Source organism: Notolabrus celidotus, chromosome 16, assembly GCF_009762535.1.
Source record: "Notolabrus celidotus isolate fNotCel1 chromosome 16, fNotCel1.pri, whole genome shotgun sequence".
Lineage (NCBI taxonomy): Eukaryota > Metazoa > Chordata > Actinopteri > Labriformes > Labridae > Notolabrus > Notolabrus celidotus.
The window spans coordinates 6,915,306-6,929,108 of NC_048287.1; the positions used below are offsets into that span (position 1 = coordinate 6,915,306).

Here is a 13,803-nt window from a genome sequence, read left to right on the forward strand (position 1 = left end):
GCAGATTTTTTATGTCACTGTCCCTAATTTTTTCTGGAGGGAAGTTATCAAGGAAAGTATATGGCAACAAAAAGGCAGCTTATTGTGTTTTTTGTTTGCTTGTTGTTCATTTTAACATTATATGTATGAGCTAACTGCCAATATTCAGGAACATTTCAATATCCTAAAAAAAAAGAAAGAAGCACAAGCTGTCAGGCAATAGACTGGTTTTACAGAAACCATCAAGAACAAATCATTGGTCTTCCTTTAGAGCAAGTTCACCCACACCTGTGGTCTTCAACAACCCCAGCCAATGAATAGAAGTAGGACTCTTTATGTGATAAACCAAAGTTACATGCAGCTCCTGTTGACCTGTGCAAGGGCGTATCCAGAGGGCTGGCCAGGGGTGGCTAAACCCTGAGGTATGATTAGTTATTTACCATGTCAGAGGCAGGACTTGGACCATGTTGCTTCAGGCTGCTTGTAGCTTTCTTTGCATTTAGATGTAGCACTTTTTCTCTTGTTTTCGAATTTAAATTGTTGAAAAATATTTCGCACATCTATTTCACAAGACGGGGAAAGGAGAGGAGTCAGTCTATCTAAGCTACTGCAGACTGACCGTCCAGAACACATTTCAGTCAGTCAACTCCTGGGTGTTCTGGTTTGAAATGTCTCTAGGCTTTGACCTATCGTATATTTATTTTTACGAGCAGAAATTTGGGGGTGATGAGATAAATACTGTAAACCCTAGCTGAAGCCTGCAGGTGGATGCTGGGGAGGAGGTGGTTGAAAGTTTAAGAGCAGCGCTGGTACAGGGCAGCAGAGACAATGACAGAGCAGAGAGAAAGAGATGTGAGTAAAGGGTAAATTCAGGAGATTAATTTGTGTTGTGTGTTTACCTCATCGCATTAGTCCAAGCCCCAATTGGGCTACCCTTACAATAATCTAGACACATCCCCTAAAAAATGTGGACACAAGTTACAACTCTCTGATGATGGTGATGCTAACATATGCTAACAGTAGCCCAAAAAAGGAAAGAGTTGTTACTCAATCAATCAATCAATCAATCAATCAATCTTTATTTATTTACTTAGTGCTAAATCACAACAAATGTTATCTGAAGCAGGTCTAGACCGTACTCTATGTTCAATTATTAAAAAGACCCAACATCAAGACAGGACCCGATCCAGTCCCATCTTACAGACAGGATTCAGTCTGATCTCATCTTAATCCACCATGAGCAGAGCACTTTGCAGCATTTAGCAAGTTACAGTGGCAAGGACAAACTTCCTTTAACAGGCAGAAACCTCCAGCAGGACCAGACTCATGTTAGACACACATCTGCTGAGAGAGATAGAGGGAGATGAAGAGAGACAAGGGAGCTCAGGGACTCCAGAAAATATATGGTTAGTAACGTTAATGGGTGTTGGAGAGTTAAAGTAAGTGATTGAGAGGGGATCCCAGTGTGTCAGGTCCCCCGGCAGTTTAAGCAGCATAACTAAGAGCTGGTCCAAACCTGATCCAGCTCTAACTATAAGCTTTATCAAAAAGGAAAGTTTGAAGCCTACTCTTACAAGTAGAGAGGGAGTCTGCCCCCTGGACCCTGACGTGTAGATGATTCCAAAGGAGAAGGGCCTGATAACTGAAGGCTCTACCTCCCATACTACTTGTAGAGACTTTAGGTACGATGAGCAGGCCTGCATGGTGGGAGTGTAGCATTGTAGAGGGGTTATAGGGCACTTTAGGGCTCTTTAAGATACAAAGGTGTCCGACCTTAAGTTCTGGTATTTCTTGAACTAAGCCTACTTTGTTCTAAATGACTAATACAAACAAAACATTTTGAAATTGCTTTAGTTGTTTGATCCATTTGCTGTTCAGATTATGACATAGATAAATAAGTGGTAGATTGATTGATAAATACTTCATTGATCCTGAAGGAAATTTGAGCTTCAGCTGTTCAAAAAGGGAAAAAACAAAAAGTCAAACATTCAGCAGAAGCAAAAAAAAAGTTAAGATTGAGTAAGAATATACAAAAAGGAAAGAGTACAGTAGCAACAGTGCAGCAACAGTGCACATGAATATGAAGAAGCAAAACTATGAGAATGAAGCTATAAAAGAGAAAAGTGGGATAAACAGATAGAACCGGAGGAGAACCTGTAAAAAGCTGAAACTAGCTTCAGGTTTGCAGTGGGCGGCTGTCATAAAGTGTAGCAGGGTAGGATGAACACAAATGATTTTCTGTTTGCTTTTTCTTAGACGTGTTTTGTCTGTTATCATTTTTAAAGTGCAGCGACGATGAAAAAACTGATTAATCGGCCAGCACTATTTTGAATTTCTCATTTGCAAGAGGAACATTGTGTTATTTATCGAAAATTGAAACTGTGGTGAATTTCAGCAGTAATCTCCCATGATTGACTTGATGTGATAAAGTCCCAGCAGTGCTTTTATCAGGTCAGGACATGATGAGATTATCACATCATGTCTTAATGTTATCAGCCTAAACAAACTCTAATTTAAGAGCAAACTTTTCCACTTTAGCTGAGTGTTTTTCTCTCTCACTGTCCGGCTGATCTGAAAGCAGTATTGAGTCTGTGTATCTTTGTTCCCCTGGTGGTTCGGTCCTGTCGTTTGGGCCAATCAGAGGAGCTGTTTTCTCTCGTCTTTCCCCTCATTCTGCCCGCAGCCTCCAGCGGGGAGTGTGTGCTTTCCTGTTTGACCCTGGCGGCAGGTTCAGCCAGAGGCTAAGGGTTCAGCCACAGATTTCTCCCTGCCTGCTCTTCAGGCCAGACTGGCCGTGCGCGCTTGTCTGTCACCGCTCTTTATTCCTCTAATGGAGCTTTCTGTGTATGTTAACATGCGGGGAAGTCGACTCAAAGTTTAATCACGCAGAAAATGGAAAAAGGCTCCCCTGCACCTGATAGGGCCCATACAGCACCACACAGGTACTCATTGACCACCCCCTCCCTCCTCCTCCCACACACACACACACACTCTAAGGGGTGTAATGAATCTAGGTTTATGCGTCCCATCTGTCTGCAGGTGGTCACACTGGCTCTCAGATGCAGCCATGAGTTTCAAATAGGCTGAATGTTGGCACTGCGTCTCCTCAGTGTGGGACCACCCAGCCGTCACAAATGCTCCAACAGAATATCAGCAGAAAAAGTATTTTTCCTGTAGATGTATGTTCAAGTGTGCCGCACCACCTCCAGAAGGATAATATACATTGTGTCTGTGCTCCAGTAGTCATACGTCCTCTTTAACACCGCCACTGAACACTTATTTCACAAACTACATGTTTGACACATGATGGTCTGTGATGTGACGAGGGGATGGAGAGATTAATGCAGCTTCTAAGTATCCAGTTAAATATTTAGTTAATCCAAAGAACCAAATGTATAATTCTTCTTGAGATCAGACTTCTAGGAAGGAAATATCAGAATCACATGAATTCAGTGCTAACAGAGCCAAGTCGACAAATGTGAATCACGTTGAGGATAACATCTGGCAAAATATTCAATATGAGTACATTTTTATGAATCAACAGGATTGTTCAGTTTTATAACGGTGGGGTTGTGTGAGGTACTTGTCAATACTGACATTTTTCTTTCACCAAGCATCATGCACACGAAGGTTTGCTCTGTGATTTGAAGTTCATTCAGTAGGTTACTCACGGTATGATGTCCTGCTTGATGTTGGAGCGATTGTTGGATGGGGTGCTCGTATATGTGTGTTGGCTTAATAGTGTTCTTTAAAATCAGCGGATGTGCAGCAGCAACCCAAAGAAAAGAAACAAACTAAGATTTGCTAAATGAACAAGCAACTGACGCCATAAAAAGGCGTTTTCAGGTCACAGGAACTTTTTCATAGGTCCAGGAACTGTAGGAACCCGTCCCCTTTCCAATGATTCAGGAACTATGAACTATTTCATTTCCCAGAATCCCATTTGAAGGAAACTTTTTAAGCTCCTGATTCAAAGTAGATATTCTCCCAGCACAAGAGGGACTTTGAGTGACGCAAGTGCACATGACAGAGAAGTATGTAAGCAAACATTCCCAACATCAAAGTCATCATCTGCAGCGCTGTGTCTTGGCCTGTCCACCTCAACAACTTGAAGTGCTGACAACTGTTGAATACATTTCACCTCTTTGCTGCTCCTCTTACTTCCCACAATGGAAAGTGTGACTTGTACATATGATATTTGCTTACAGTGGGAACAGGAGGCTGTGACACAGTTATGTTCAGACATCCCTGCAATACTGCATGCTTTTGCCCGCTCTACATTTTTGGGGTGTGACCACAAAAAAAACCCAAGGGTAAAATGCAACCATGGATCGTTTTATCATCCAAATCAGAAGAGAGCAAACGAGCTACAGGTGAGAAAGCACCCTGCATTAAGAAAGGTGTAACCCTTTAACACAAAGGGGGGGTCGTTTCTGTAATGCTGTCAGCAGTGTTACTCAAAAAACGTTATGTGGTACAACTAACAAATTCCTTTTAATACACTTTACTAATTTACTCACTGCTGAAAGTAACTAGTTACACTACTTTTGTGATACTGCGATGAGATGCACTGTCACTTAATTGCCAATGAATGATATAAATCTTACATATTCAATCATCAGCACAAATCCCCATTATGAGGAGGACACAGGCAACATTTCATGTGCTGCTGCTAAGTCTGTTTCCTTCTGCTTCTGTCCATACCTGTTGTTGTTAGAAATCAAGCCTAGGCTGCTTTGCTGGTGTCGACATCTTGAGCATCACTCAGGGTCACTGGGTCCGTGGCCACTAGCTTTTATGTTAGCATGTTACCTCTGCACCTCTAGCAGCAGTGGGAAGTTGTTCCTGGCCAGGGCTCAGTTTACACTCCACCCTGACTTTCGTGTCCTGCCGCGCAACAAATTCAAAGTAATGTGCAAAACTCCAAACCTCAAAAGACGCCTTCAGTTGAGCTGCTCTGCCTTTTTTGCTCTCCTCCTTTCCATGAACTCAAACTAGCATCCGGCACGCCAGGGGCTTTGGTACATGAGGGGTTTGGCTACAGAGCTGCAGCTAGTACTGTGAACTTGATCTAAAGTCACAGACACATCACGTGAGTAAAGTCTGAGAGTGACGTGGAAGCATGCATGAAGAGCGCAATTGATTTGTACTCTGTCCTCTTGAGTTGAAAAACTTAAAGTAACACAGCAATGGGAATGTAATTACTACTTTATCAACAGTACCACATCACAGGCAATGTAACCGAACTACAGTAACGGTTTTACTTTGTGTGCATTCATGGCTGCTGGCTGAAGCAAAATATCAGGGTAATTTCTAATCCTTTGTTCTTATTAGTCATCAAAAATTGGGCCCCAGTTTAAAAATAGATTAAGTCTTTAAATTTATATCTGGATTTTATTTTAAAATGAGGAGAGACAGTCATTTGGTCAGTTTGGTATCATTTCCAACACTCCAGCCCAAATAAAACCAAATGTTATGCGTGTTATATTTGCTCATGGAAACACAAAATGTAAAACTGTGCACTTTTCCCCTTCCTCCTCTATCAGACAGCTTGGTGTGTCAGAACTCTGGCTCCCCTCCAGTACTGTCTCTCACCATACATCTGCTTTATGTGCAAGCTGCTCTGTCTGGTCTCTGCCAGCGACAGAGGGAAACCATTTGGAGCATTTGAGGCAATGAGATGACCCGACTTCAATGAGAACAAACGTCTGTCTGTCTGTCTGTCGTCATCAACAAAACCAGGTCGCACTGCAGAACGGAGGAAAATATCTCGGCTGACTCCCTCTACTGAAGTTGTTTACTCTCAGATGAATACCACTTGAAATTCAGACCAGAAAACTTTTCTAAATCCAAACGCAGCACCATTATGTCAGCTTTATGCAAGTCTACTTAAAGATTCTGCAGAACTTTTTAAGCAGCCGATGCTGTTGCCATTTCATCACAAGTCACAGAGACTTCTCAAAGTCAGATAAGAGCGGAATCAATAGATTTATAAATCATCTCTTTCTAATTAACCTTTGTGGTCAGCTCACTTTCTCATCCCTTATTACAGAGGTAACATTTAGCCTCACACTCAGGCCTGCATGTGCCGCAGACAGGTTAAGTCTTCCCTCGAGCCGCTGAAGTTGACAAATGCAAAGCTGCAAATTCGACATGCTCAAAAAGTCACACAGGGTGAATGTTGAGGAAGATTAGATTGAAGCGCCAGGGAATTCCACCGAGGGACGTGGGTCCAGTAATTATAAGAGCTCGTCCCTTACCATCAGTAATTGAGTTTACTGTGACCAAGTACGGAAGAGCGTAATCTAATCAGACGAGATGCTGCAGAGACTCTTCTCCATTTTCTGTGCAGATAGATGCGTGCATCGTCAGGGTACCAGTTTGATCTCTGCGTTGATTCAAAGTTGGGTACATTTTCACTTCAAGATGATGAGTGTGCAATGATTACAAGCCTCCATAGATAAGAGCTGCTGGTACGCTGCGTCGTCTTGCAGCAAAGTATGAACCATGTTTCAGGAAAAGGAAAGACGTTCAGAAAGTTAGATCAGCTTTCTTTTGTTTACACCATCAAAGACGTGTGAAATACACATGTATGCAAGCGCTGGAAAAAAATGAGAGACCATTGAACAGTTTTCCTTAAGTCAGCATCTCTACATGCTTGGAATAAATTCTATTCCAGTGCCTGTTGAATTTCAACAGAGGCACACCTCACTCTGCTCAATGTAGTACTGATTCAGGGATCACCTGACAAACCATCAAACAAAGCCAAGCTGCTTGAATCTGCGTTGAGTGGCATAACGTCACCCAACAGGAATCTGAAACTGGTGGAGAACATACCAAGATGCATGATAGCTGTAACTACAAATCATGGTTATTCCACCAAATATTGATCTCTGAACTCTTCTACCAGACTTCTACCAGTCCATCTCAGCTCTGCTGCAGTTTGGCTTTGTACATCAACACCCACCGGCTGTGATTTTAAAGTGCAGCACTGCCGGAGGATTGGAGCAGTCCTCTGTTAAAACATTAAAATATGAAACATTTTCTTTACATTATTTGTGGCCTGTTAAATACTTCATCCTTTTGTTTATTATCCAGTCTGAATTTTCAGCAAACTAAAGACCTAAATATCTAAAAGAAAAGTTGAGAGAAATGTTGTTAACCATACCAGAAAAATGTTCATAAGAACTACGCTGTATAGCTACTCTGGTCAGTGAGCTGCAGGCGGAGGAACATGAATGTGGTGCATTCACAAACAGAGCACAAACATTAAGGCTCTCTGACATATAAGTAAAGCACCAAAAAATGTCTAAATAGAGACACTTAATATGACAGTAGGGTTTACGTCAGAGTTTCTAACAGTAGCAAAATTATATGGTAAAGTTGGTGCTGTCTGCAGCCGTTGATAGCTTAGCTTCCGTTCTGGTTCTCCAGCAGGTTTCTCAACAAAGGGGCAGACCTAATCAAGATCCCCTGTCTGTAATGCACTGGTTATACCTCGTACAACCACACTTCTTAAAAACTGAACTATCCCTTTGATGTAGACAGAAATCAATCCAGCAGCCTTCTTATATTTGTATTTTCCCTGTTGTTTTAAGTTCAGACTGTTGTTGTTGCATTGAATTAATCTAACAATATAACTTTGTGAATTTAAATGTCATGTGTTCAAGAGTACTGTCCACCTTTGCAGAGGCAAACAGAGATTCAATTTAGATAAACAATACATAACACTCGTCTGACAGTAGCTTAGCTAAACGCTAACAGTAGCATGCTAACGTGCACTTACTGGCAATGTTAAGGTACTGTTGGAACAAGATTCAGTCGTCTTATAGGCCATGACTGTCTTAGCCAATGGGTTAGCATGCTAATGTTTTCTTATCTGCAAAACAGTTTTTTATGTCATGGCTTTAAGCAGGTGTTTGGAAACGGACCAGATTATTTGACAAAGAGACATTTTAAGCTGATAGCAGTCATTTTAAGGAAAAACAGTTGAATTAGCTGTATTTACAAAACGTCAACGCATGCTGTTAATCGCCTTTGACACTTAGAAGAGGGATTTGTGCAGCAGCATCCGGGGTTATAGAAACTGTGAAAACGATCTTGTGACGATCAGCTCTGATTCATGGCTTTTCTATGTTTCTAAATGTGAATGTCTTTGTCTGAGCCCCAGATGTCTAAATGAATCATTAAGTCATTTGAAAACAACTCCTTTATTCTTCTTCTCTTGTTTGCATTCCCGGCAGCCATTGAAACACAGAGCACCAGTTCTGAGGAGCTCGTCCCCAGCCCACCATCCCCGCCGCCCCCTCCCAGAGTCTACAAACCCTGCTTCGTCTGCCAGGACAAGTCCTCCGGATATCACTATGGTGTCAGTGCTTGTGAAGGCTGCAAGGTAGGACTTCATTACCTCCTCTGACTACATGATACGCTGGGTTTTCTCTCTATGAAGATGAGACAAAGGAAGCTTTAACTGAGGCTTTGATTTCCTCAGGCTTTCTTTAATCTTTATTTAAACCAAATTGTGGATTTCTGCCTGAACTTTTGACCTGAAACAGATCTGATCATCAAGATTCCTCTCAGTCAGATGTAAAAATATGATACATGTCTTCCTAGATATAGACAACCAAACATATTACACAAGTATAGGCAAATGTTTACAGCTCCAAAAGGTGCATTTCCTTATGTGGCCTTTTGTATATGGCTTCATAGTTTTTCCTGCTTCCTTCCTTTGTGTTTTTTTCTGAGGTGCTGCAGTTTCCTCACTCTGTTCAAAGACACGCAGGTTAGCAGAAAGCAAATGTATGACAGCAGAGTACCGGCTGCTGCCCAATACATGACATGAGATTAAAATCAGAGGGACATAGTAAAATTAAAGAAGTGCTTAAGTTAAATTTTGACCTTAGAAAAAAAGTAAATTGAGTTTTCTGTCTTAAGCTTAATGCAGCATCAAAATCAGCTGATGGAGTTAAACTCCTGTTCCCGTCTCAAGTTGCGGGGGTGCTGGAGCCTAGACTGGGTACACCCTGATCAGGTCACCAGCTAACAGGATTAACGAGTTAAGAAAAACAACCATTCATGTACATGGAGAATTTAGAGTGGCAAATGATCCTGACAGGCATGTCTCCAGGAGGAAGCCAGAGTATCCCACATACACAGCAAGAACATGCAAACTCCACACAGAAAGGCTCCTGCCAAACCAGGAACCTTATTGCTGTGAGGCAACAGCGCTAACCACTGCACCACAGTGGTTACCGAAACCAAACCATATAATACAATGCAAGTCAATCCCATCCTGTCCAATACCTGTCCAATACCATCCAATGCCCGCCACGCCACGCCACGCCACGCCACGCCACGCCACGCCACTGCTTGCCTCCAATGCCAAGCCATGCCATCACATGCCACGCCCTACCACACCACACCACACCATACCATACTATACCATACCATACCATACCATATCATACCATACCATACCATATCATACCATCCCATGCCATGCCACAGCATGTCACCCCAGGCCTCACTACGCAATATCATGCCATTCCATATGCTCCTTTACTCATGCCAGGCTACACCATATCAGGTCACGCCATGGCATACCTTACTACGCCACGCCATGTCATGCCATGTATGCAATGCCATGTCATGCCATGTATGCAATGCCATGCCATACAATGCATATCATACCATTTAGTGCAATACTTGCAAACCATACCGAACCATTTCATTAGATATGACCATATCTTATCATTATCTATCATACCATTTATTTGTTACCGTACAATATGATGTGATACACACCACTGTCTCTATGGAGATCTAGTTTTAGAGCTCCACAGTAGTTATAAACAACTTTGAGGGTCTTACTAATAAGCATTGAAAATTGTGATTAAAGTTTAAACTCATCAGAGCTGAAGAAGATCCAGAAAGGATCCAGGACCAGTAATATTTTGGTCTTGTGTACTGTAAAATGCCAAGTCCAAAGTGGTCTCTGAGTTTGGTTTGTTATGGCAAATTTTGTCGATCAATCTGACAGGTTGACTTTTGAACGTCTATTTGGATCACAGTTATTGTATTACTATGAAATGTACTGATATGAAATCTTCAAATGATCTACACAACCAACTTTTACATGTTTATATATGTTTTATATGAACGCCTAAATCAAAACGACATCATCTACATGTCCAGACAAAGAGCTTGTTGCAGTATTGAAGAGTCACATCACCCAGCTTACAATTTAGCAATGCTCATTTGATTATTTTACTTGCTTTAAATAATTTAGGTGAATTGTTCCTTTAAGACAGGACTCTCAGTCTGACGCTCTCAGATGATCTGCTTTTAGAAATTCCTCCCAACATTAGCCCGACCGGCAGTTGTCTGTTTTCTCCCACTTATCGCAGCTGTTGCCAGGCAACAGCGCACACACCCACCATGCACATGGTTATATACAGAAAAAAATATTCAATAGGCTTGTCAGATATATCCTGAGCCACATATAGCTTTAAATAAAGATTGAATCATTCTTTAAATGTGTAGGAATGAAAGGTGGAAGCTCTACATGGCTGTATATGAGCAGTAACAGATCACAGTGATCCTCTCTGGTTCTCTGCACGTGTATTTCTGCAGACAGTGAGAGTTGTTTCTTCCCAGGCGGTGCAGTTGTTTCCAGACTACGGTGTGTGTCCTCTCTCCTCCCCTCTGTAATTGAAGCGCTGGTATGTCAGGAATCCTTTGGAGTTTTTGGCCCAGGGGGAGGTGGTGATCAGCTCACTCACCAGGCTCTGGGTCAAACCAAGTTCTCCTTTATGTGTGCCAATATAAGCCTCATGGTTAAGGCTTGTTGTGACCTCTGACCTCTGCTCTGACTTTCACTTAAAGGGGACTTCTGGTGTTTCTTAGCCTCTGCCTTTTTTTTTGTTTTAAGGAATTATTACATAAAAAGGACAAGCAGTCACAAGATAGACTGCAGACAAAGTGTTTGTGTCTGAGACTGTCTGTGCAGCTTTGCAACAGGCTCAGGTTACAAATGGACTGCTTTTACAACAAGTATCACTATTAAGATCTTATTTTCTCCATTTTTACCAGTATGATGCTGTTTTAAAAAAATAAGAAACAACCTTTTCATAACTGTTCAAAGCCACCAGACTCCAGTGACAAAAACAATCAATTCACCCTGCAGAACTCTGGAGTTTCTGGTCTCCTGCTGCTTTGATCAAATAGTTTATTGATAATTTGTGACTTTTTTTTTGCAAATGGCTCAAATCTATAACAGTATTTGTATTGCCCACAATAACACAGAAAAAATAAGCTGCAGAAAAGCATCTCCGATGTTCTGCAGGGTAAAATGACAGTTTTTATCAGTGCAAAAAGTTTGAACCTATAAGTCAAAGATGTAAAAGTGGGGCCCACGTCTAGAAATACCAGAATTCTCCTTTAAGGGAAACCCCCCATGAAGAAAGAAGATGGAATTCATCCGTGCTGTTCATGGGAAATGTAGCGTAGAGTGTACACAAAGCTTAGTTTATTCTCATTCACACTGGCGGAGGAGTGAAGAATCATCATCACATCACTGGATCACATGTCTGTGGGCCTGAGCACCCTGAGTGCTTCCCTAATGACAGATTGAGACGGCGTATAAAATGAAATCACTGTCAGAGCTTCTGAGTAAACAGACAATCTAACCGAGTTTCATCCCATCCACGCGCTCCGTCTGCAGAGCGCTGATGTAAAAATAGTTCAGCTCATGGCAGAATGGCCTTGATTTTTGTAACATCCTGACTCAAGAGGATTATGCAGCGGATTATAGCTTTTTTCCCCCTGTGTTGTATTCCTGTCTCCATGGTGAAGGCATTGTTGTCTGTGATGCGAGGGGCAAGCCCCTTCTATTGGATGGATGCAACCAAGCATGCTGTACAGCTGTAGGCTTTTAGCCAGCGAGGAGAGCCTTTTACTGCCCAGTGAATGTGCCAATTAGAGCCACAAATAGACTCAAAGACACACACATAGAGGCTGTGTGTGTGTGTGTGTGTGTGTGTGTGTGTGTGTGTGTGTGTGTGTGTGTGTGTGTGTGTGTGTGTTTGTGCTTCACGGGCTGTGTTGCTGGTGTTTGAAGCACTTGTTACAGTTAACTGCTGCACATTCATATGCATGCACATATGCAGCACTGTGATAAACCAACACTGCACAGAAGGCCAGCTCAGCTCTACATAGATAAAACTGTTGCTCTAATAAGTGTCCACACATTTGTTGAATTCAGTCCTCACAGAAACATTGGGATGTTATTATGCATCTAAAAGGTAATTCTTAGTATTTCTAAACATATTTTGGGCTCCAGATGTTTTACTTCAATGTCTTAGGTGCAGAAAGTTTTGGATTCGCTCCAGTTTATTGCTTCAGCCGAGAGCTACAAGGCAAACTGCAACAACTGCAACGTAACCCCATGGGGTCAGGTGTCCTGCAGAGACAGAGCTTTTTGTGCAAGAGTGAGATGCTCTTTTGAAACCAGACACAGATAAAACATGACACAAGGTCCACTGAAGACAGTGACATTACCTTCAAAACACAGGACAGATCAGTTTGAAACAACATTAATGGTTATTCTTTTTTATTACACAAATATCATTTAAAAAATGAGTTTACCAAAATCACAAGAAAAAATGAAAAAGACTGATTTCTGTTGTTTAAAGACATAATCCTGTTGCAGATACTCTCATTTTACTTTGTAGATGATGGAGAGGAATCAGTGTGAGAGTGAGACTATTTCATAATAAGTGAAAAACTCCTTACTGTACCTTTAATGACGACACTTTGATATGTCACATAATCACGCTTCTTCCTCAAGAAGAAATAATCTGCTGGATTGGTTACAGAACTTTATGCACGTTACAGTCACACTGAACCCTTTCGCTGTTATTTTTTTCTTCTTTTTACTCATGTAATTTACAAACTATTCAGTTTTAAGTCATGTTATCTGAACATCTGACTTATCTTTATTCCATTACAGATAACGGAAAGCAACAAAACTTCACATTTCAGAGGCTGGAACAGATAATATTGTGACAATTGTTTTTTAAGATTATTTTAGTTGATAAAGGACTTGAAAATTGTATTTTATTCAAACTAATAATATGTATCTTCAATCCACCAAAGTACAAAAGCAACAGGAGAAAGCATTAATACAGTGTGTGACAGTGTCACTTTGAGCTGTGTATAGTTTTTGCGTGACGTGAGTTGGTGTGCTGCCCGGCCTCTCTCGGCTCTGTGTGGACCTAGCTGATTTGAATTGTTAAAACAGGGAGCAGGCATATGGGCCTCCAGAAGCACATGCATATGCAACAAGATGACAGTTTCATCTGTGTCGGCCCAAAGTCAAGAAATCCTCCAAAGTCAGGGCAGCCTTCACATCCAGTCACCCCTACACTCACTGATCGTTCGACATCTTTCACCGCGTCCTTCTGAAAACTTAAAATAAAACTTTATGCAACGCCCCAGATACCGTCAGAGCCTTTGAAATCCCCCAGAGAGAATCTGCTCAGAGTTTCTGAAACTTTTTTTCAATCTACCGACGAACAAAATAAAGAAATTGTCAAACATGAGTATCAGTCCAGACTCCATCTTGTGACTGGCTTTCCAACAATGAGGAGCTGCTGGCTCTCTGAGATCTGGCCGCCGTTTGATGCTTGTACTTTGGCATCATTTGCTCTGGTTCAAGTTTCCCCTCTAATCCAAAGTTCTCACAAAAGAGGAAACTTCAAGCAGCTGCTGCAGAAATCTTATTCATCAGGAATATCTGTTTCCAGGGATCGTATCCTCGTCCAC

General features: G+C 41.6%; 1 protein-coding gene across 1 annotated transcript in view; it reads left to right on the forward strand.

The window, feature by feature from the left end:
- Positions 1–13,803, forward strand: part of LOC117828310 (retinoic acid receptor beta-like) — a 256,995-nt gene that overhangs the window by 167,181 nt on the left and 76,011 nt on the right. Inside the window, exon 5 of the mRNA XM_034705349.1 lies at positions 8,223–8,371. Within this exon, the coding sequence (XP_034561240.1) occupies positions 8,223–8,371 (149 nt within the window). The remainder of the gene's footprint in view (positions 1–8,222; positions 8,372–13,803) is intronic.